General features: G+C 59.5%; 2 protein-coding genes across 5 annotated transcripts in view; both read left to right on the plus strand.

Moving 5' to 3' along the window:
* The window catches only part of ESPN (espin), a 33,579-nt gene that overhangs the window by 9,568 nt on the left and 1,612 nt on the right, over positions 1-22,399 (plus strand). Inside the window, exons 3-12 of one of the 4 annotated variants that reach the window (XM_070385139.1) lie at positions 6,374-6,560; positions 6,684-6,866; positions 7,014-7,145; positions 10,147-10,348; positions 11,251-11,522; positions 14,436-14,597; positions 14,688-14,877; positions 16,136-16,162; positions 17,305-17,450; positions 17,534-17,797. In XM_070385139.1, the coding sequence (XP_070241240.1) occupies positions 6,374-6,560; positions 6,684-6,866; positions 7,014-7,145; positions 10,147-10,348; positions 11,251-11,522; positions 14,436-14,597; positions 14,688-14,877; positions 16,136-16,162; positions 17,305-17,450; positions 17,534-17,797 (1,765 nt within the window). Of the gene's footprint in view, positions 1-6,373; positions 6,561-6,683; positions 6,867-7,013; positions 7,146-10,146; positions 10,349-11,250; positions 11,523-14,435; positions 14,878-16,135; positions 16,163-17,304; positions 17,451-17,533; positions 17,798-22,399 lie in introns of all 4 variants that reach the window. The other 3 variants (XM_070385141.1, XM_070385140.1, XM_070385138.1) reach the window with 3 other exon arrangements.
* On the plus strand, positions 19,747-21,551 carry LOC138991235 (espin-like protein). Its single transcript, XM_070384695.1, has one exon. It carries the CDS (start codon positions 19,869-19,871, stop codon positions 21,549-21,551), a length of 1,683 nt encoding a protein of 560 aa, XP_070240796.1. The 5' UTR covers positions 19,747-19,868.

Genomic DNA, 22,399 nt, shown 5'->3' on the forward strand with positions numbered 1-22,399 from the left:
CACTCAACAACTAGCACCCAAATGTAGCCTAAGTGCCTACCCTGCTAATGCTGGGGATGTAGTGAGTCCTCATGGCTTCATGGAGCCGACTTGGGGCACTCCCAGGGTCAAAGAAGGGGCCAGACCAAGAGCATGTGTACACACAGAGATGCTCCTGCTCGTGCACCAGTGCGTTGGGTGCCCTGGTGGCCCTGGTGGACCCAGGTTTAAGAGGGCAGAGCTCTGCTGTCTTCACTGTTTGCCCCGTCCTGGCCTGTGGAAGCCTCCTAATGGGTGTCCCTGAGATGAATGAAAAATGTGCCAAGACAATTCAAGAGTCACAAGTGCTGTGAAGTGGACCATGGTAGTTTGAAGGCACTGGTTGAGAGATTTCTTTAAAATGAGGGAGTCCAGGAAGGCTTTTCTCTCTTTCTTTTTTAAATTATTTATTTGGCTGTGTTGGGTCTTAAGTCACAACACACAAGATCTTTAGTTGCAGCAGGCAAACTCTTAGTTGTAGCATGCGGGATCCAGAGTCTTAGCTACTGGACTTCCAGGGGAGTCCCAGGAAGGCCTCTGTGGGGAGGTGAGAGCTGAGTGGGAGAGGGCCTGCCCTGCCAAGACCTGGCGTGGGAGCATAGCAGGTAGAACTGGCCAGGGCAGTGGCCCTGGGGGGTCACACTTGTCCTCATGGTGAGCCAGGAGGGCCTGGAAGTCTGGGAGAATTACAGACCAGTGAAGGCTTATTCCAGGCTTGCTGATGGGTTGGGTGTAAAGATGTTTGTTCTAGAATCTTCCTTAAATCAGGGCTGCGTTTCTTCCCCAGGCCAGTCCTGATTGTGGATCATTTCAAATAAGTGCAGAGGTGTGATCAGAGAATAAGAGACCTAGCCCCGCCAAAGGCTCCAAGACTTTCCGTTCCAGTGACCTTACCCCACACCCAGATCTAAAACGGGTGGAGATCAGCCCCTGCCAGACCTCCCTGGGGGCAGAAATTATTGCCAGTGGGGAGGATACTGAAGACACTGTTCTGTGACTGGGGTCTGCCTCCATGGGCAGCTCGGTCCTTGTTCCTCATGGCAACAGTTGCAGGAAGCTGCCACCAGTCCTGGATGGAGATTTTCAGCAAACCCTTCCAAGCATCCCATGATTCATTTGTGTCATCCAGGATGACTTAATAGTTACAGTCTGTCCATATCATCTTTGTTCCCAAGAGGAAGAAAAGTATACCTCTTGATTTATGTGATGGTTGCTAGGGAAACTCAGACTTATAAAAGAAGTCAAGGGTTTCCAAAGACTCCTAGAGCTTGGACTAAAGGGAGGGTGGCCTGGTGTCCTTTACCGAAATGGGGACCAAAAGGGTGGGGTGAGGGAGTCTGGAGAGATTTGCTCCATGGGAGAGCATGTAAAGGGTGAATTCCCAGTGGTCAGGACTCTGTGCTTTCATGGCCAAGGGGGTGGGTTTGATCCCTTCTTGGAGAACTAAGATCCCACAATACATGGGGAATGGCCAAAAAAAATTTTTTTAATTAAAAAGAAGAAAAAAGCATGTGAATTTCAAGAAACTGCTCAGTGCCCGGATGGTTGAATGGACTGAGGTGGGTGCCGCATGTACTCCAGGTCCAAGCTGGAGAGATGAGTGGCACTAGGTACAGGTGGCCTTTGACCCCAGGAAATAGATGACCTCACCAGGAGCAGAGTGTGTTTAGAAAGGAGGTTTTGGAGCACCCCAACATTTGGAGGTCAGGTGGCCATCCAGGGCCTACCCAGCCAAGGAGGCTGAGAAGACCTGGCCTGGTACCAAGAGGAGCAGGTGTTCAGGAGCGGGAGGGGACAGCAGATGAGGCTGGTAGTGTGGAGGTGATGGTGTTGAAGCCTCGGGGGGCCTGAGGGGGTTGTTAGGTCAGACTGGGGCAGCGGTACCAGGAAGCCAAGACCTGCCTCCCTGGGAGAAAACTTGCTATTTTCCAAGGCTTTCCCCTTTGTCTCTCACAAGAGGCATGAAGAGACCACAACTGTGATACCGATTTGTCCTATGTGGAAACTGAGGCCCGGGAAGGTAAAGAACACGTCCGGCCCTGCAAACTGCAAAGTCAGGGTGGAAGCCAGGGCAAAGGGCAGGGGCTTGGACTGGACCGGTCACCCATGGCGCCATTATGGCCAGAACTCGATGGGCTGGAGCCACGTGGGGTCCCCCGAGGCCCCACCCCTATGCTCCAGTGACTCCCCACGGTCAAAATACTGCCTGGCCTGACCCATGCTTGGTGGAGCCTGGATACCCCAGGCCCACAGTGCCCCCCCACCAGAGGCAAAGGGAAGAGGGATCCTAAAACACATGGAAGGTGCTAGGCCTTGCTGAGGGCTTTCCAAGAATGTCTCAGTGTCGATTATTATCCTTACTTCATGGACGGCTTTGTGAACGGAGAGCGCGTGCAAGACGCTGCTTGAGAGCAGCCCGCAGGCCAGGCCCTTCTTGCACTGAGGCCCCCTCTGCCTCTTGAGTGAGCCTCTCTCTTAGTCTCCTCTGTAAAAGGGAAGCAATACCAACACTTCCCCTATAAGGGCATTAGGCGGACTAGATGGGGGACACGTGTACTGTGCTCCCTTCCACGCTTAGCACAGAGCAATTGTTCAGTGGATGGTACTTGCTATCCCTGTTATGTGTTAATCCTTATACATAACTTATACTACATAACATAAACTAGTTATGTATATGTATACTACCATATACATACACATAAGCTTATATGTATACTACTAGATAAATTCACTTCTCTCTCCATCTAAACTCATTATTTCATTCCTTGTGCTCATCCATATTTTAAAAAGTATTTATTTATATATTTATTTGGGTGCTCTGGGTCTTAGTGGTGGCATGCCGGCTCTAGTTTCCTGACCAGGGTGACCAGGGATCGAACCTGAGCCCCCTGCATTGGGAGCTTGGAGTCTCAGCCCCAGGACCACCAAGGAAGTCTTTCATCCATATTTTTGTAGTTTTCTTCAGTGAGAGTGAGGGTGCCCATTCTTCTTGCCTCCAAGCTGATGTAGAAGAGGGGAATAAGGCTGGGACCCCCTTTCCCACCCCAGCCCCATGTTCTGGGGTCTCCCAGGCTGGGGGCTGTGACTCTAGAATGGGTTACTGAGCATTTACTTTGTAGCAGAGCCTCCAGATGGGTGTCAACCAGTGGCCGGGTGGGAGGCTATGGGCTGGACTGTCCCTTCTTGCTCAAGTCCTGCTCTGTGCCAGCTTCTGAGACCTTCTGAGATCTCAGGCTGGCTGGACACCTGTGGGTCATGAGTTACCTGCTGAGCAGGAAGGACTGGGAGAACAAGGCTCCAGGCAGATCTAGTGCCCTGAGCTGTGTGCGTTGTCTCAGCCCTCCCTCGAGAGCCCAGTGGGCCCTGGGCAGTGGCCCCTCCAGTCCCCAGTCCCCAGGACCCCAACACTTGCTGTGCCTTGGTGGTTGTTGTTGTTCAGTCCCTACTAAGTCATTTCTGACTCTTTGCAATCCCATGGACTGTAGGATCACCAGGCTCTTCTATCCTTCACTATCTCCCGGAGTTTGCTCAGACTCATGTCCATCAAGTCAGTGATGCCATCCAGCCATCTCATCCTCTGTCATCCCCTTCTTCTCCTGCCTTCAATCTTTCCCAGCATCAGGGTCTTTTCTAGTGAGTCAAGTCTGCACATCAGGTGGCCAAAGGATTGGAACTTCAGCTTCAGCATCAGTCCTTCTAATGAATATACAGGGTTGATTTCTTTTAGGATTGACTGATTTGATCTCCTTGCAGTCCACGGGACTCTCAAGAGTCTTCTCCAGCACCACAATTCGTGCCTTGGTTACACAGTGAATAATTCAGGCCATGCAGTGTTAGTCATGAAATATTAAACAGGCTCCTCCTGAAGCACCAGCATGTGAATGGCAAGGGGGAGGGGTGGGGGACGCTGGCACCAGGGTGTGGAGGCTGGTGGCCGAGAGCCAGCATCTTCTCCAGGTACGGTGTATGGGTGGGACTCATGACCTCACTCCACCGTGACACGGGTTGGGTAATGGAGGGCAGCCAGGCAGGGTCCCAGGCTGAGTGTCAGCCCTGGCCAGTGGCAGTTCTGTGTCTGAGGAGGAGGTTCCCACATTAGGAAGATGGAGAGATCTGGGGCTGGGTGCCCAGTGGGGGCTGCGGGCAGCCTGGGCAGCGGGCAGAGGTCAGGAAGGTGGACGGAGATGGGGTCTTAGGGACAGGAGAAGTCAGCTGAGGGTCCGAGGGGTATGTGAGAGGGAGGGGCCAAGTCATGGGTGGGTGACAAGAGTGTGGATGATGGAGGAGGGGCCCAGGTTGAGGAGGACTGGGTGGCCTGGTGCCCTCACTAATGGACACATGGCTGGCAGTTGGATGAGGGAGGCAGGGCGTAGATGGTGGGGGTGGAGTGTGTGATTGTCGTGAACAAATAGATGGGGGAGGCATATGGGTGGGAAGGTATGATGTCCGATGAAAATTGCAGTTCCTGGGGCCCAGAGTCCTGATCCAGCCCAGAGGGACTTAGCTCCTACTCTCCCCTACCCTCCGTCCTGGACCCACTGGGAGCTCCTGGGTCTGGGCCTAGACTGTGGCTCCACCTTGTGCTCATATCTGGTAACTGTACCCTGGTGTCCACACCCATTGTGAAGTCAGAAAAACTGAGGCTCAGCCAGCAGCCAGCCCAGTGTCCCTATTCCCCAGCAGCACTCCATTTCTTGAGAGTGGCTCTCCAGTTAAGACCCTTCTGTGGGAGTTGGGAGCAGGGATGAGGGGCAGTGACAGCTGCAAGCTAGGCCCCAAGGAAGCCTGAGGGATGAAGACAGGAAACGGCCCCTCCTCCACTCCCTTGGTTCTTGCTGTGCACCTGGCCCTCCATCACACAGATGTGTGCTCACCACTTACCAGCTGTGTGACTTTTGGCAAGTCACAGCCCCTGGGCTTCAGGTGCCCCTCTGCAAAATGGGAATGACAGTAAGACTTAAGGAGGGTGTTCACTGAGAATCTGCCTGCTAGCGTCACGGCACATGGGACATGCTCAGTGGATGGCATTCACCTGCAGGGTAGCCAGACTGACAACAATCACAGGACAATTTTAATTTTGGATAAACAACAATTAACAGTTTAGAATATGTACGTCCACATGCCCAGTGGGCATATACTTATACTAGAAAATTATTTGTTGTCTCTGGTGGCTCAGTGGTAAAGAATCCACCTGCCGATGCAGGAGACACAGGTTCAATCCCTGGGTCAGAAAGATCCCCTGGAGAAGGAAATAGTGACCCACTCCAGTATTATGGCCTGGAAAATTCCATGGACAGAGGAGCCCGGCAAGATACAGTTCATGGTGTAGCAAAGCATTGCACACAACTGAGCGACTAAGCACATCCAAAGTTCAGATTTTTTGTGTGTTTTACCTGGTGACATTACCACTCTGCCCTCTGGGAGTTCAGTCTTCTGGGGGCTGTTGCTGCTGCTGCTGCTGCTAAGTCGCTTCAGTCGTGTCTGACTCTGTGCAACCCCATAGACGGTAGCCCATCTGGCTCCACCGTCCCTGGGATTCTCCAGGCAAGAACACTGGAATGGGTTGCCATTTCCTTCTCCAATGCATGAAAGTGAAAAGTGAAAGTGAAGTCGCTCAGTCGGGGATGGCAGAGGCCAAAACAAGTTTTGATCCACTGGGCATGACAGGTGGCCCATGGAGTGAACCCAGGGCAGTATGGGGCACAGAGGCTGGAAAAGCCTGTTCTTGTAGTGGAACAAGCCTCGTGAAGGAGGGATCTGTACTGAGTCTTTTTAAAAATATTTATTTATTTATTTATTTGGCTGCACCAGGTCTTAGCTGCAGTATAAGGGAACTAGTTCCCTGACCAAGGATGGAACCCCGGGCCCCCTGCCTTGGGAGTGTGTAGTCTTAGTCACTGGACTACCAGGGAAGTCCCTGTACTTAGTCTTCAAGAGAGATGGGAAGAGCATCCCCAGTCAGAGGGGGGACGTAATCAAAGACACAGAGGTCAGACAGCGAGGACTCACAGTGACAATGGATCCATGGCTGAAAAGGTAGGGGGAGGCCAGATCACAGCATCCTTGTAGACCTCGGTAAAAAGGTGAGATGTTTACTGAGGGCAGAGACTAGCTCAGTCACTAGACGTGCACTGTAGAAAGGAGGCTGCGAGGGGTAGGTGGGGAGCAAGCCAGAGGGCCCCCACCCAGGAAGGCTGGCACAGGACTGTGTCCAGAGGGAGCTGGGGGGCCGGGCCCAGCGACTAGGTCTTCTCCAGTTACCCTCCAGGGCTCCCTGGAAGCGGTCAAGGGGCGAAGGAGGCTTTGGAGGGGGGTGGGTGCTAAGAGCCCACGGTGGGTGCTGCGTCTTCCGCAGGGGAGTGAATGCCCAAACCAAGAACGGTGCCACGCCCCTGTACCTGGCGTGCCAGGAGGGCCACCTAGAGGTGACGCAGTATCTGGTTCAGGAGTGCGACGCGGACCCACACCTGAGCGCCCACGATGGCATGACCCCGCTGCACGCCGCAGCGCAGATGGGCCACATCTCGGTCATCGTGTGGCTGGTGAGCTCGGGGACACGTCGGGGTGGGGCCCTGGGGGCGGGGCCTGTACGGGACGGGGGCGGGGATAGGAGGGGGGCTGGAGCCCAGTCCCCGCCCCTCTCCGCCCCGCCCCCTCTCTCCCAGGTGAGCTGCACCGACGTGAGTCTGTCGGAGAAGGACAAGGACGGCGCCACGGCCATGCATTTCGCGGCCAGCCGCGGCCATGCCAAAGTGCTCAGCTGGCTCCTGTTGCACGGCGGCGAGATCGTGGCCGACCTGTGGGGCGGGACCCCGCTGCATGACGCCGCCGAGAACGGGGAGCTGGAGGTGAGGGCGGGGCGCGGGCGTGCCCGGAGGCCAGGCGAGAGCGGGAGGGGCGGGCGCCCTCTGCTGGCGCCACGCTCGCAGCACAGCTCTGCCCCCGTGCCGAGGTCCCGGCTACCGGCCAGGGGTCCTCACTGCGCGCCCCTGCAGTGCTGCCAGATCCTGGTAGTGAACGGCGCGGAGTTGGACGTCCGCGACCGCGACGGGTACACGGCCGCCGACCTCGCGGACTACAACGGCCACAGCCACTGCACCCGTTACCTGCGCACCGTGGAGAACCTGGTACGCCCAGGGCGCTGCTCCCCACTCACCGTGTCATTGCACCCCTCCTACCCTGCCCCCACCTTCCCTAAGGGGTACGTGTTGTTACCCCTTTTGCCACAGAAGAAGCTGAGGTTCAGGAAAGTGAAGCCCCTTGCCCGAGGTCACAGGAATAAGTGCCCTGGACCACTACCCCACATGACCTCTCAGCCCAGGACCACTGACCACTGGGGAGTGAGGGGATGCAGGCAAAAATATCGAGGGAAAGAGGACCAGCCTCATCCTGATGAGACCCAAGGCTCGGATAAACGACGCTTACACACAGTGGGAATAGTAAAGTGCATTCACCTGCCCCCAGGTATTAATTAGCTCATTTAACTCTCAGGCTTTCCGGGTGATGCTAGTCGTAAAGAACCCGTCTGCCAATGCAGAAGTAATAGTTGCGGGTTCGATCCCGGGGTCAGGAAGATCCCCTGGAGAAGGGCATGGCAACCCACTCCAATATTCTTTCCTGGAGAATCCTACGGACAGAGGAGCCTGGGGGGCTACAGCCCATGGGGTCGCAGAATCAGACATGACTGAAGCGACGTAGCATGCACATACATCCATTTAACTCTCACCACCCCACCCCCCAGGGACTTCCCTGGTGGCTCAGAGGTAAAGAATCCACCTGCCAATTGCAGGAGGCATGGGTTTGATCCCTGAGTGGCGAAGATCCCTTGGAGAAGGAAATGGCAACCCACTCCAGTATCCTTGCCTGGGAAATCTCATGAACAGAGGAGCCTGGTGGGCTACAGTCCACCGGGGGTTGCAGTGGACTCTTTGCAGTCCATGGGATTGCAAAGAGTTGGACACAACTGAGTGTGTACACACATACGTACCATCCTCTGAGGTAGGAAGTGCTAATGTCCCCATTTCACAGATGGGTAAATTGAGTTTTGGGGAGACCCAGTGGCCTAACCTGGAGATCCCGCTCTTCATCACTACTCCCATGTTTTCTCACTACATGGCTACTTCATAATTGCAAAGTTGTGTTACTCTTTCTAAATTATTTTATTATGATTAAAAAGCCATTAAGTAACCCACTGGGCTTTGAGCTCAGGTGTGGGTGGCTCCCAGTCCAGGGCTCTGCCTCATCTGGTGCAGGAGGGGAGGAAAGAGGGCTGATTTCTCAGGCATCTTCAGAAGGGGCAGCTTGGCCATGAGAGGAGTTGTGAAATGAGGCTGGGGGAAAGAGGGTCGATGGCCTCTTGCCCAGAGCATTGCATGCCCTGTCTTTGAGCACATGGGGACACCCTGGTTCTGGGGACCTCAGAGCACAGCAAGGCCCAGGGGTCAGAGACTGCTCTGGCCCCGAGGAAGAACTCACCCCACACCAAGAAAGGGCCACCCAGAGAAAGTAGTATGCTTCAGGTAGTGAGCAGCCTGTCACTGGGGTATACAAGCAGAAGTGGACATTGTGAAGGGCATTTCTGCACTGGGGTGGGCTCCTTTCCACTGAGAACATCTGAAATTGTTTGGGGGTGGGGGGAACAGTGCCTCCTAATGGAAGCTGTGGCTGCAGGCAATGAGCAAACAAGAACCACTCCTTGAATTCTGACTGCAGTAGGTACCCTGCCTAGTGCTTTACAGGGTCATCGCAGTTAATATGCACTGTATATTAATATTGTCAGCTGACACATATGGTATTTACTGGCTACCATGCACTGGCACTTCACTAACTTTTAAAATATTTGTTGCAATATAATGAGGCAGGAAGTACTGTTATTCCCACTTACAGATGAAGAGTTTTAGGTGCAGACAGAAAGGACAAGGGACAGAAAGGTCATGCATGGAGCTAGTAAGTGGGGGAGATGAAATTTGAAACCATCACCCCCAGGCTGCAAAACCTTTGCCCCTAACCGCTGTTATCTGCAGGTCAGGGCTGGGCACCCCTGGTGAGCACTGCTGCCAGCCAAGGAAGGCTTGGCAGCTTTAGGCTGCTGCCCCAGCCCAGCTCCTATGGTTCCCCATGGCTCATGGCTTAGGCAACAGGGCCTGGCCTCGCTGAACTGGGTGGGGTGGGGAGGCGCTGGTCCCCTCACTAGGCGGGACCAGCTGCAGTGTGACAGATCCAAGCCATGGAGGATACTGGCCCAGAAAAGGCAAACACTCCTGCAGAGCCCCTAATTACGGGGCCAATGAGCGTGGCCGCTGAGCTGTTACCTGGTGCCAGGCCTGCCTACCATTCCCGGGGGGCCTGTGACACTTCTCAGGCAGGGAGGGGGCTCAGGGCAGGGAGGAGCAGGCCTGTGCAGGAGGCAGCATCGAACAAGCAGCAGTCTTGCCGGCAGCAGGGCCAGCATGGGCAACGTAAGCAGAGCCCCCACCCTAGCCTGCTCCCAGGTGGGAGGGTCAGGCCATGGGCAGGGGCAGAGGCAGTGGTGGGGGATGGCTGAGCTCAGGCTGATCTCCCCCACCTCAGCTGGGCCACCCCAGGCCCCACCCTTTCCCCAAAGTCTCCATGAGGAGACTGGGGCTGGGCTGGTGATAGAGTTTGCTCCAGGCCAGCAGGGAGAGATGGGGGTTGCTGGCCCATCCTGGAGGATCAGTCTTTCCTGCAAGTTGTGGGTGCTGTGCACCTATCCCCTATCCCCAGCTGCTCAGATGTTCTTACCCACTCAGTGCCTATGCCCCCTTGCTGCACTGGAGCCTGGGTCCTCTGCCGCTGATGAGAAAGGGGAAGGCTGGTGCCATGGGTGCCCTCGCTTGGGGTCCAGCCCAGCACCCTCTCTTCTGGCAGTCCCCAACCCCTGAGCTGAGACCAACCAGGGCTGGGATTTTCTCAGGAACCCATGGTCCTGCTGTTGGGGGGCTGGGTTTGAATCTCAGCCTGGGAAGAACCTGAGAAGCGACCTTCTCATGACGGGGAAGGGAGCCAAGAAAGGCAAGTGGCTTGACCGAAGTCACACGGCAGGACCCTGGCCCAGAGTGTGCTGGTCTTTGGGGCGGGATTGCTCTTACGGCCTCCTCTCCCACTCAGAGTGTGGAGCACCGCGTGCTGTCCCGGGATCCATCCACTGACCTGGAGACCAAGCAGCCTGACTCGGGCATGTCCTCGCCCAATACCACCATGTCAGTCCAGCGGCCGAACTTTGACCTCAGCTCGCCCACCAGTACCCTCTCCAACTACGACTCCTGCTCCTCTGGCCACTCCAGTGTCAAGGGCCAGCGCTCTGTGCGTGGTGAGTGGGCCTGGAGGAGGTGGGAGGGGAGCAGATGAGAGCCAGCCCAGTGGGCCCTCAGGGCCATCCCTGGACCTACTGTGCCTGTGGCTGACACTGGAGACTGCCCAGGTCACCAGGAGGGGACGCTGCTTCTGGTGAGGACAGGGGACACTCATGCTTGTGTGTGTCCATCACAAACATGCCTGTACATCCACAGGTACCCTCCCACCCACAGAAGCTACATGCACCCCACTTATAATTCATCCTTGTTCACCCAAGTTCCCCAGACATTACACACGCCTACCCACACTCGAGTGCACACTTACACAGGTGTACACACAATCTATAAATATGAATACACAGACATGTGCACACACCTATAATACCTGCACACACTCATAGACCCCACGTCTAATGCAAACATATTCATAAGTACAAAGAAGCATGCACACACTTTCATGAACACACATGAATGCACACTCAGGCAGAAGCCAGCCATGTGTGTCCACACATGCTGACCAAGCCCTAGCTTAGGTGTGATGCCGGATTCAGGCCACCAGGTGGTAGCCTGCAGAGCTGACAGGCACCCTGCAAAGCTGGGGTGTGGCCATCCAGACTCCTGCCACCTGCCCTGACAGATCTGCCCTGAGGAGCCACCCCTCTGCCCTCCAGGTAGCTCTGCCCTGTAAGCCCATCCTGGAGCCCAGACCCTCTGCCAGCTCCCCTCCAACCTGAGCACAGTGCAGGGCTATGGGTGGGCAGGGCCAGGGTGATGGTGGACCCACAGTGGAGCCATGCATGCCAAGCTCCACTGAAGCCAGCCTCCCCCAGTGGCAGGTCATTTCCAGGCAGAAGAGGGGTCTCCAGCCGGGGGTCAGCCTTTCTGAAAACTCCCCAACCCATCTTTCCCTCCCTCTCAGGGGTTCCCAGCCCAAGAGCAGCAGACATACAGAGCTACATGGACATGCTGAGCCCAGAGCCGGACCTGCCCCGTGGCAAGATGGAGAAAACCAAAGCACCACCGCCACCACCCGACTTCCCTCCACCACCCCCGCCCCCAGGCACCCAGCTGCCCCCACCCCCACCAGGCTTCCCAGCTCCCAAGCCCCCTGAAGGGCTACAAGCAGCTGACATCTACCTGCAGACGAAGAACAAACTCCGACATGTGGAGACCGAGGCCTTCAAGAAGGAGGTAGTGAAATTCCCCCACACACAGCCTGCCTCCCTCCAGATCCGGGAGTGGGCTGATGGGGGATGGTGGAGGCCAACGGCTAGCCCGGCTCGTGGGTACAGGGCGAGGGATGGGGGTCCCCGGTCCAATGGCCTGTTCAGGAGTCAAAACTTCTGCTCAGTTCCATGGTGACCCAGGGCTGGATGCTGGAGACAGGGAGACAAGGAAGACATAGCTACCACCCTTTGGGGAGATGGGGAGCAGGAGAGGCATGAAGGAACATATACCCTGATAGCCATGCCTCTCAGGAGCTGGATCCTCACCCCATCTTGCCCAGAGGAGCAGGGTGTCTTGGAGATGGCAGAGAATACGTGTAAACTGCCTCCCCACAGACTTACATGTACCCAGCTCTGGGCACAGGGGGAGAATGGCTCCCAAGGGAGTGTCTTCCAGGTGGGAGATGCAGGCAGTAGTGAAAGTGAGGGTCAGAGGAGGGTGGAAGGGAGCACCAGAGGGAGCACTAGTAGGGCTCAGCACTCTCAGCAGTGGGGGCTGGAGGCAGGGGGTAATAAGGAGGCTGGGTCCCCAGTTTGGGGCTTCAGCTCCCAGGTGAATAGACAAGCCGGTCCTAAGATGGGGTCTCTCCCTGGGGAGAAGCAAGCTAGTGAGAAGGTCCTGAGTTCAGGGGGCACTCTGAGTGTGAGGGACCCATGATGCAGGGCCTGGAGGATCGTGGCCGAGGCTTTGGAGCAGGGACGATACAGAGGGCTGGCGTGCACAGCTCTGAGAGTCCTGGGTGGCACGGAGGCCCGGAGGGAGCCCTGGAGTTCTGGCCAAGAGGAGAAAACCAGGCTGGTCTGAGAAGGGAGGGCCCCTGAGACCCCAGGTGACTGAGTCTGGGGTAAAGAATGCTGCTGCTGCTGCTGCTAAGTCGCTTCATTCGTGTCTGACTCTGCGACCCCATAGACAGCAGCCTACCAGGCTCCACCGTCCCTGGGATTCTCCAGGCAAGAACACTGGAGTGGGTTGCCATTTCCTCCTCCAATGCATGAAAGTGAAAAGTGAAAGTGAAGTCGCTTTAGTCATGTCCGACTCTTAACGACCCCATGGACTGCAGCCCAACAGGCTCCTCCGTCCATGGGATTTTCCAGGCAAGAGTACTGGAGTGGGGTGCCATTGCCTTCTCCAGGGGTAAAGAATAGAGCTCCTCTAAGGTCCTGTGGGAGCCTTGACCTTGTAGTTCTCTCTCAAGCCCAAGGCAAGCTCTCCAGAGCCAAGCTCAGTGACCAGTTCCCACAGGTGACCCAGGTCACACAACCACCGGGTGGGGGAAGGGAAGGATACAGTCCCTGCAAGGCCACCCGTCTACCCCCTTCTTGCCACCTCAGACCAGGCCTTCAGTGCCTTCCCTTTTCATTTCCGGAAGGTGGAGGGGGCCCAGGAGAGGCCTGCAGGGTGCCTTGGGCCAGTGGACTTTCTCGGCCGAGCTGGTGGGCTCTGCTCTCAGCCTCCAGCCGCAGGACTGGTGGCCCGGCCTGCGCTCCCTCCCCTCCGCTCCCCTGAGCCAGAGCATCAGGACTGCGCGGTTCCGTGCCCCTCCCGGGTGTGTGCGTGCTCAGAGGCAGGCTCTGGGGCCGCTCCACAAAGGGCTCTTTGTGTGCTCCGCGCCCCCCGCCACGGCTTTTTCCCGACCGAGGGCAGGAGCAGGGTCGCGGCGTCCGCGCCTCGGGGCTGCAGGGGGCGCCTAGGGGGCAGGCCGGCCCAGAAAACGAATCCTGCGGTGTCGCGTTTCCTTGCAACGTGAGCCCGGCCGGCTGGGGCTCGGAGGGTCCGGGGCCACCAGAGGGACGCTCGGACTGAGGGTGGGGCAGAGGACAGCCCCTGCTAGGTGACTTGGCCTTTGGCCCCTCCGCCTCTTGTCTTTCTTCCCGGGCTAGGCTTTGTGGGGGTCGGCTGCGACGGGGCGGGCCGCCCGCGCTGTCACCCGAACCCGCCCTGCCGCCCCTGAAATCCGAGTCTTGGGCGCGAGTGTCGGTGTCCCTTACGCAGACCGCGATGGGTTCCAGATGCGGGAGGGGAAGAGCGGGGGCGTGACCCGGAACTCCGGGGGGCCAAACATGGAAGTGCCCACAGTGAGGTCCGAGTTGTCTCTGGCGGATGGAGGCTGGGGTGCTCAGCGCGGAGCGGAGGGAGAGAGACGCAGCCGGGGCGAGACCACATCTGGCCCGCGGGGTAGGCGCGGCGGCCAGGTTTGGCCCAGCAGTTGGCCACCCCCCTTCCCCGTGATATTACCGGCTGTTTGGGGGGTTCGGCCAGGGATTGGTAGGCTCTGGGTGATGTCAGGCCGACAGAGCTGTTCGGCGCTCGAGGGCGCGGTCGGGCGGGCTGGGTTGTAACCTGAGAGCAGAGATCAGGTAGCGCAGGTGTCGGGTCCACGCTGCCCCCGCCGCCAGGTGCACAGCGGGGGGCCACCGGCGCGGTCGCAGGTAGGAGCAGACGCGGCCGCGGGCCGGCCCGCCGAGGGCCCTGGGCAAACAGGAGCACACAGGACGCGGGCTCTCGAGTGGGCTTCCTCGGCGTGGGATCCCCGCAAGAGAGGCGCGCGGGGCCGTCTGGGGGCCGCTGTGCTGCGGAGGCCGGGAGCTACCCCTGCTTCGGCCCCCGCTGGCGTTCGGGCTGGGTCACCCCGCCCCAGGGCCCGCCCCTTCTAGCCTCGGTAGGGGCTCCTGCGCCCCTTGGCCCGCGCCCAGAACCCCTCCCAGTCTGGCCAACCAGGCCTGCCCTTTCACCGAGGCCCCCCCCTCCCCGTACCTTCGCCCCAATCCTCGCTCTGAGAACAGAAGGGTCGGGGACCGTGAGCCCCCAGAAGGTGAAGCGCCGGGAGGCGTAAGGGACAAGTGCCCAGGGCTCACTCCGCCCGCTGTCTTCCCGCAGCCCAGCTCCCGCGACGGTCGCAACGGGCTGCGGAGGCAGGACTCCGGCCGCAAGCCCCGCGCCTTCAGCAAGCAGCCCAGCACGGGGGACTACTACCGCCAGCTGGGCCGCCATCCCGGGGAGCCGCTGGTCGCACGCCCGGGCATGGCGCACAGCGAGGAGGTGCGTGCCCGCCAGCCCGCGCCCGCCGGCCGCCCGGGACCCGGCTGGGCCGCCCGCATCTCACTCGCTGGCCCCTCGGCTCCCCCGCAGGCGGTGCTGCTCCCGGGAAACCACGTGCACAACGGCTGTGGCGCCGACCCCAAGGCGTCCAGGGAGCTGCCCCCACCGCCCCCGCCGCCTCCCCTGCCCGAGGCCCTGAGCTCGCCCCCGCCTGCTCCGCCTCTGCCCTTCGAGGGCTCGGGCCCCGGCGGGCAGCGTCGCTCCTCTTCCTCCACTGGCAGTGAGTAGGGGCTGGTTGAGGGGTGGAGGGCGGCGCTGGTCCTGAACGGGGAGGGAAACCTAGACCACCCCCTCCCCCAGCTGCCACTGTCCTGGTGCTTCCTCTTTACCTACTTGATCTTTCTGCAGCCCCTACCCCAATGAGGACTTGACCCTAAGGGAAGGCTTGGAATTGCTTTAGGTCTTGTCAGAGCAGGACTGCTGTGTGATCCGGGGCAAGTCCCCTGCCCTCTTTGGTCCCTCCTGCTGCCTCTGGCCCAGTAGGGAAGGCCTCCCAGCTCCAGTGGCAGGCTGGTGCTAGAGGGAAGCTCAGAGAAGTAGAATTAGCTTCACGGAGGCAGGGTTGCTGGACAGACTTCTTCCTGCCCCATATTTCTCCGGAGTGTTTCTTCCATTCCTGGCCACTTTCTCTTGTTCTCCCAAGCTAGCCATTATACATCCCAGGCCTAGCTATGGGGGACAAGGCCAGCTGTCCATCATACCCTGCCCTCCCCCTCCTGGTGACACCCCCGAGCATCATACTTTTTAAAGAGTTAGACCAATGACCAGGATTCCCGGGCTTCTTTTCTGAAATGTGGGGCTCCCTGCATGTCAGGGCCCCCAGCAGGCCCAGGAGGTGGTATCTGGGTGCTGATGCTTCCATTCCAGCCTCAGTGGGTGGCGGAGATGCCTTCCTCACCCAGCCACTCGGCACCAGGATCATGGTTAAAACCACCATCCAAAGCTTCATCTCCCTGACTAGGGCATGAGGCTGCAGCAGGATTCCAGGTAGGGCCACCCTTGGGTACCTGTGGAGCCACAGCCCCTTCAGACTGGAGCCATGGTAGCATGTTCACCATCAGTTGCACCTCCAGCTTTGGGGTCAGTGTCTTCCCTTGGCAGTGTGGAGCAAGGCTGAAGCTAAGAACAGAAGAAAAATGGACTCTGGGCTTCTCCACACACCCCTTCGCAGCAGAGCCTGGGCTGGGTGCCCTATCCCAACCAATGCCAAGATTGAGGCCCTGGTGAGGGGGGCCAGGGCCCATGGCAGCCCAGCCCAGCTCTCAGGGCACCAACAAAGCTGAGAACTGAGCAGACCACCTTGTGGAGCCCCAGCGCAGCCTGAGCCAGGGGCAGATGGACCGCAAAGTTCCTCCTCTCCCTGGCTTCTCTGGGCATCTCCTTCCCTCCCCTCCTCCCGCTTTCCCTGCTGTCCTGGCTTCACCCCAGCCCCCTCCCTCCCCTAACTTCGCTGTCGCTTCTCTCCTCTCCGTCCCTAGAAGTGAGAGTCCTGAGACACAGGAAGAGTGAGTAGCTGCGTGCGCGGCTCCTGGCTGAGGCGCGGGGGCGGGGCACAGGGCAGGCTCAGAAAAAGTCCGGCTGGTGGGGCTGGGGGCTTGAGGAAAGGACAGGAGGAGGGGCCGGCAGGTGAGGGGTGCCGGACACCACCGGCTGGACCGCCACTACTCCCACCTGCGCATGCGCATTCTGTGCCCGGCTGACAGTGTAGCCTAAAGAAATGAGCCGGCAGCGGGCACCCATCAGCACTTTTGTCTTTTTTCCTCCTCCCACTACTGTGCTCGGGGATCCCCAGCCCCGGGGACCTAGAAGCTGTTGGTTCCCGCTTTTTTCCCCTCACCGAGTCCTGACCCCTCCTCCGGCTCGAAAGACAACCCTCTTCAAACCCCGGTCGCCACCGCCGGCCTCGTCGGAAAATGCAAACTCCGCGCCACGCATTTGCATGTCATCCGCTTGGCCCTTCTTCCTAAGTGCCCCCATCCCATATCCTTAGTTAGGGCTCGGCTCTCCTGGAGCCGCCAGAAGTGAGCTGCGCTTTGCCATAACTGTGCTCCGGGCTTGCAACCAGTGTGTCTGTCTGCGCGGGTGTCTGTCTGTGGGCGTGTGTGGGGAAGGTGGGAGGGGACCGGCCAGGTTGTGGGATCCAGGGTCCGGTGTCTAGAGCCAGGGAAGCCCCAGGTGACTCAGTCCAAGGGTCACTGGGCTTTGCTGATGCAGAGAGGGTCAGATGGGAGACTCCACCCTGGTAGGGCTGCGCCAGGGAACCTGGGACAAAGGTCAGGTGGCTGGCCCCAGGTAGTGTTTTGGAGCTGGGCAGTCAGTACGCTGGGCGGAGACATTCACTAGAGTCCCCAGGGCCGGCCCAGGAGCCATCATGAACTCCCAGGGGCCTCCAGGTGGGGCCCCACACCCCGTGAGTAGGGCCGGGAGGATGGTGGGGCCGCACAGGCTGCCAGCCAAGGAGGACCCGCCTCTGGGGTCCCTGAGAGCTGCTGGGGTGGAGGGGCAGGACCTGGAGAGCTGCCCTCTGAGCCCAAGGGAAGGCCGGGGCCCGAGCTGACTTGGGGAGGCGGCAGCAGAGGGCAGGTAGGGGGCGGTGGGAGTGCGGGCCCCACACCGGGCCAGCGTCTCCTCTCCTGCCTCCGCCCAGGCACCAAGTCTTTCAACATGATGTCTCCGACGGGCGACAATTCGGAGCTGCTGGCTGAGATCAAGGCGGGCAAGAGTCTGAAGCCCACGCCGCAGAGCAAAGGGCTGACCACGGTGTTCTCCGGCAGTGGGCAGCCGGCCTCCCAGGTAGGAGACGCGACAGGCGGCCCCGCCCCGGTCCCCTTCACTCCTGTTTGCCCAGCACTCAGCCCCGCCGCTTCTCCCCGCAGCCGGAATCGCCGCTGCCGCCGGTGTCGCCGGCACCATCACGGGCCCGGAGCCCCACCCCGCCGGCCGTGGGGTCCCAGCCATTGCTCAATGGCAGCGTGGCGCCGGCGCCCCCCGCCACCCCTGCGCCGGGCGTGCAGCTGGACGTGGAGGCGCTCATCCCCACGTACGACGAGCAGGGCCGGCCCATCCCCGAGTGGAAGCGCCAGGTGATGGTGCGCAAGCTGCAGCTGAAGATGCAGGAGGAGGAGGAGCAGAGGCGGAAGGTGGGTGGGGAAGGGCTTCCCAGAGCACCCTGGGGTCTGTACCTGGGCCCGTCGCCCCTCCCCCACGCCATCCCCCAACCTGCTCGGGCCCTTTCAGCCTCAGACGGTTCCCACGACCTTTGGGAAAAAGCAGGGTTGGACCACCACCACCCCTCTTCTGGGAGTGTTCCCAGTCTCCACCGCCAGCACTACCCCCACCAGCTCCCAACTGCCTGTCCCTTGACAAGAAGGCAATGTTCATCAAGCTCTAAAGTGCCCTCAAATCGCTTGTGATCCTGTTACCATGACTATTGTGGTTCAGGTGCTCTGGGTGGGGCTGGGCTTATTCACTTCCGACAAGCTCTCAGGTGAGGCTGACTCATCCTAGGGATGGTAGGAGCAGCCAATAGGCTTTTGGTCATAGTCAGACTGCCCTGGGCTCCTTTCCTGAACTGCCTCATCCAGCCTCAGGCTTCTCATCTGTCACCATCACTGGCTGGCAGGATAGTTTGCCCTTCATCTGCTGAACAAATATCCCCTGGGCGCTGTCTTGTTTTTCGCACACTGTTGTATCCACTGGGGATTCACAGTGAATATGTCAGGGCCTGCTCTCAAGGTGGCTGTGGGGGTGGGGGTGGGGTGTCAACCAATAACCAAACACAGCACCTTAGTAGTGTAATAAATGCCCCCAGGGAGACAAAACAGGTCAAATGAGGAGGTGCTCTGATGGGGAGGGCAGAGGACTGGGCAACCTGAGACCCACCAGCCTATTAATATTTGGGTTTGGGGTGGGCTTAGGAGAAAGTGATGTCTAAGGTAGATGTGGAAGATTAGGAAGAAGGGGACAGAGAAAAGAGTGGAGCAAAGAGCAAGTAGGAAGGACAAGGGAGGTCTGGGAATCAGAGCGGGTGTGGTGGCTCCAAGGGGTGGAGCTGGAGATGTCAGTCCTGGTCAGGTCACCGAGGCCTGGCTTTGAAGAAAATGGACTTTCTCCTAGAGCAGTGGGGAGCCTGGGAGTGGGACTGAGTGGTCAAGTGGCATCATCATTTTTTTTTAAACTTCTATTCAATAAGTATCTATTGAGTGCCAAGCGAAAGCCAAGTAGTGGAGCGCACATGTACAAGTCACAGTATCTACCTTTAAAGCACTCACCTTCTGGCAAGCGAAGCAGGTATATAGAATTCAGGGAAATAAACTTAATAATAGAAACCAGCCAAAACACAGATTTATGTATAGATGCTTCTTTGAAAGTTGAGGCATCATCATACTTGTATGTGGGAAACATGTTCCTAAGTGGGACTGTACTGGCCAGGATGGATTGGTACGCCTGTGAAGTGATGGCAGCCCCTCCCTCCACCCCGCTGGAAAAGTGTAGAATGAGGAACAGATGAGACTCTAAGAAAGTGCCTGGCGAGCCTAGCTCTATCAGTTGCGTTATTCTAGGAGTCAGAGTGGGTGGGAATAGGAGTGGAAGCCACAGGTTCTTTAGCAGCCTCTCATTCAGCACTAAAACCGATGGCATAGACAGGGAGGGCTTGGCTGCAGGGGACTTTGATTAGGGGGGGTCATCTGTCTGGAGTGAGGAGCGGCCTCGCTGGGATCTGGCCTCAAATCGCAGACCTTGGATGGGGAGGGAGAGGACTGCCGTCTGTCGCAGCTTCAACGCCTTTTGCATGTTCCTTCGGTGGTGTAATGAGCGACCAAACCAGGTGTGGAGACCCCATCCGCCGGCCCTGCCTCTGCAACAGCGCCCAACGCCCGGCTGTGTGTCTCTGCCAGCGACCAAAGCGGACACTGCCCAGCGCCTGGAGCGGCGGCCTGGGCCGAAGCTTCGCCCCAGCGTAATCTTCCGCCGGCCAGGCGCGGCCCGCCCCTGCAAACCCAGCCCCGCGGAGCCATTACACCACCCAGGACATGCAAATAGCGCCCCCCGGCGACCGTCGCGGGAGCCGGGCCGGAGGGAGACGCGCCCCCCTCCCCTCTCTTGTCTTCCCCGCCTTAGCTGACGGCCACCAGCTCCTGCTGCTACCCCCGCGAGGGCTGGAGGTACTCCCGCGAGCACAACGCCATCCTCGGGCCCTTCGGGGAACTCATGACCGAGGCCGACATCCTTCGCATCGAGCAGCAAATTGAGAACCTGCAGGTGCTGCACAAGGCGCAGAAGCTGGAGGCGCGCCTGGAGCAGCTGGAGCTGGAGCTGGAGCAACTGCTGCCCATCTCGGCCGCCCTGTCGGCGCCGCGCTTCACCGTCGACCCACGCCGCATGCACGGCCGCGCCGCCAGCCTGCCCGCCTGGTGCAGCAAGATCTCCGTGCTGCTCAAGAGCATGGCCTCGCTGCTGGCCGCGCTGGGCGGACGGCCAGCACACCCGGCCGAGCTCCTGGCTGCCGACACGGGCCAGCCGCTGCCGCCGCTGATTGACGCCCCCTGGCGGCCAGGCCCGCTCTGCCTGGGCCGCTCGCATTCGCTCAGCTGGTGCCGCGAGGCCGTGGCGCGCGAGATCCTCGAGTGCGGCGTCTCCGTGCGGCACCTCCGCACCATGTACGAGCGACGCGCCCTGGGCTCGGAGCCCCCGCGAGGCCCGCGCCGGAAGCTCTCGCTGCCTGCCAGCGCGCCGGACCGCGAGCCCATCCTCGAGGAGGACTACGCGGTGGCCAGCCCCAGCGAGCCGAGCGCCGCCGTCGCCGCCACCACCAACGGCCTGCCGGCCGCTGGCGAGTACGTGGGCGTCCTGGATGCGCCCGTGGCGCCGGGCCGCCAGGCGGCGCTGCCAGGGCCCGAGCAGCTGGCGCGCAGGCCGCCGTCCTCCACCGAGCTGCGCGGCGTCCAGGACTACATTGACATGCGCAAGGAGCGCATTGTCTACCTCTTCCTAGAGCACTGGCGCAAGTCGACCTTCCGCGGCCCCGGGCACCACGCCCAGGTGCGCCTGCGCAGACTCCTGCCGCGCGTGGTGGCTGCGGGCGCCGGTGCCGACCCCGGCCCAGAGGCCGCTGCTGTCTCCCGGCCGCCGGCAGGCGATGGCCCGGACGAGCGGCTGCTGCGCCTGCTGAAGCAGCGGCAGGTGGTGGGCAAGCTGCTGGGCCACTGGCGGAGCCTGCTGCGGCAGGTGCCGGCCCGCCAGCCCCCCGGCCGGGCCCTGGCGCACGGCTTGTACTGGCCAGAGCACTTCTTGCCGCCCCTCGACGGCGGCGCGCCCCGGCGCTACGACAGCCTCACGCTGGACCTCTTCATGCTCGGCTACTTCCAGCTGCTCGAAATGGGCCTGAGCCGCGAGGAGCGCAAGTTCCGCCACCTGCTGTGCTACGAGATGTTCGACCGGCTGGGCAGCCACCCGTGGGAACTCATCCGTCTCTTCCACCGCGTGGTGATCGAGGAGGTGGAGGCCGGCCGGCGCAGCTGGAGCGACGGCTTCGAGGACCTCAGACGACAGTTCTTCGAAGACAGCCCGGAGGCTGAACCGGCTCGGGGAGAAGAGACAGAGAAGGAGCAAAAGGAAGGGACAGATAAGGATGAGAGGGAACCAATGGAAGAGGCCAGTACAGCTCAGGCAGGGAACTGGCCAGAGGGGCAGCCCCAGGCGCCTACCCCTGCGCGGCTGCCCCCGCCTTCACCCCCGCCCGCGCCTCCCCCGACGTCGGTCCCTCCTAGTTCCGAAGACCCTCTGGAGCTGGTGTCTGAGATGGGCGAGTTCAGCAATGAGGACATCTGCCGGTACATCGACCGGAGCTTCTCCTTCTGGAAGGAGAAGGAGGCAGAACTCTTTGATATCTGAGCCAGAGGATCCGGAATTTACCCTCAAGTGTCTTAACCTGGGCCTGGATGCTTGTCTAATCCCCTCCAGAAGGGCAGGAAGAAACCAGGACAGGACGAATGGCCTTGGAAAAGCCAGAGTGTCCAGGACCAGGCTGTCTCAGCCTTTAGTGGCCGATTGTGGGGTGTTGGCAGGAATCGGCAGGGCAGAGCACAGGGTCAACCTGGTGTCCCCCTTTGGCTCTGCAGCAATGCCTGGCTCCGTGTGGAGCCAGGTGGAAACAGCAGCCCCTGTGAGTGGGGGACTGTGGGTCCCCCTTGGGGCCCTGTGGCTTTCATTTTTCACTGGAGTTCAGAGCGACCTCTTTGGCTGAGGTCAGGGGAGCCACATGTGCAGTTTTCATTTGATGTGTCCAGACTCTTTCTCCTCTGTAACATGCAAGTAATAAAAGTCTTTGCTGTAAGCTGCCTGTGTGGATCCTCCCCGCATGGTGTCACTGCAGCCGCACAATTGTTGAGCTGGTGTCTCCCACCTTTCAGAATAGGATAGGCATGGGCCAGAAGTTCCTTCTCAGTGGCACCAGGGACCAGTCTGAGCCTCTCTGAGCTGGCAGGAACTATGGGGGCCCAAGTATGAGTCTTCCCAGAGATTCTGGGTCATGGGCCTGGAGCCATCTATCCATCCAACCCTGTGGGGAATCTCCTCTGAGGCTCTTCTACTTCTGCACTCAGCTCTTGACTCTCTGGCGCCCCCTCTAGGACACTGGGGCCTGAGTCTTCATCCATTTGCCCTACAGAAAGGTCTCTTCCTGCAACTCCTTGTCCCTGACTCAAAAAGGTTCCCTGGGTGGGGGTGCTGGCCCCCATCTC

This window comes from Bos mutus, chromosome 16 (assembly GCF_027580195.1).
Source record: "Bos mutus isolate GX-2022 chromosome 16, NWIPB_WYAK_1.1, whole genome shotgun sequence".
NCBI classification, from domain to species: Eukaryota; Metazoa; Chordata; class Mammalia; order Artiodactyla; family Bovidae; genus Bos; species Bos mutus.

Excerpts from the sequence above, each read along its gene's own strand:
- LOC138991235 (XM_070384695.1), top strand. The coding sequence starts at position 19,869 with ATGACCGAGGCCGACATCCTTCGCATCGAGCAGCAAATTGAGAACCTG.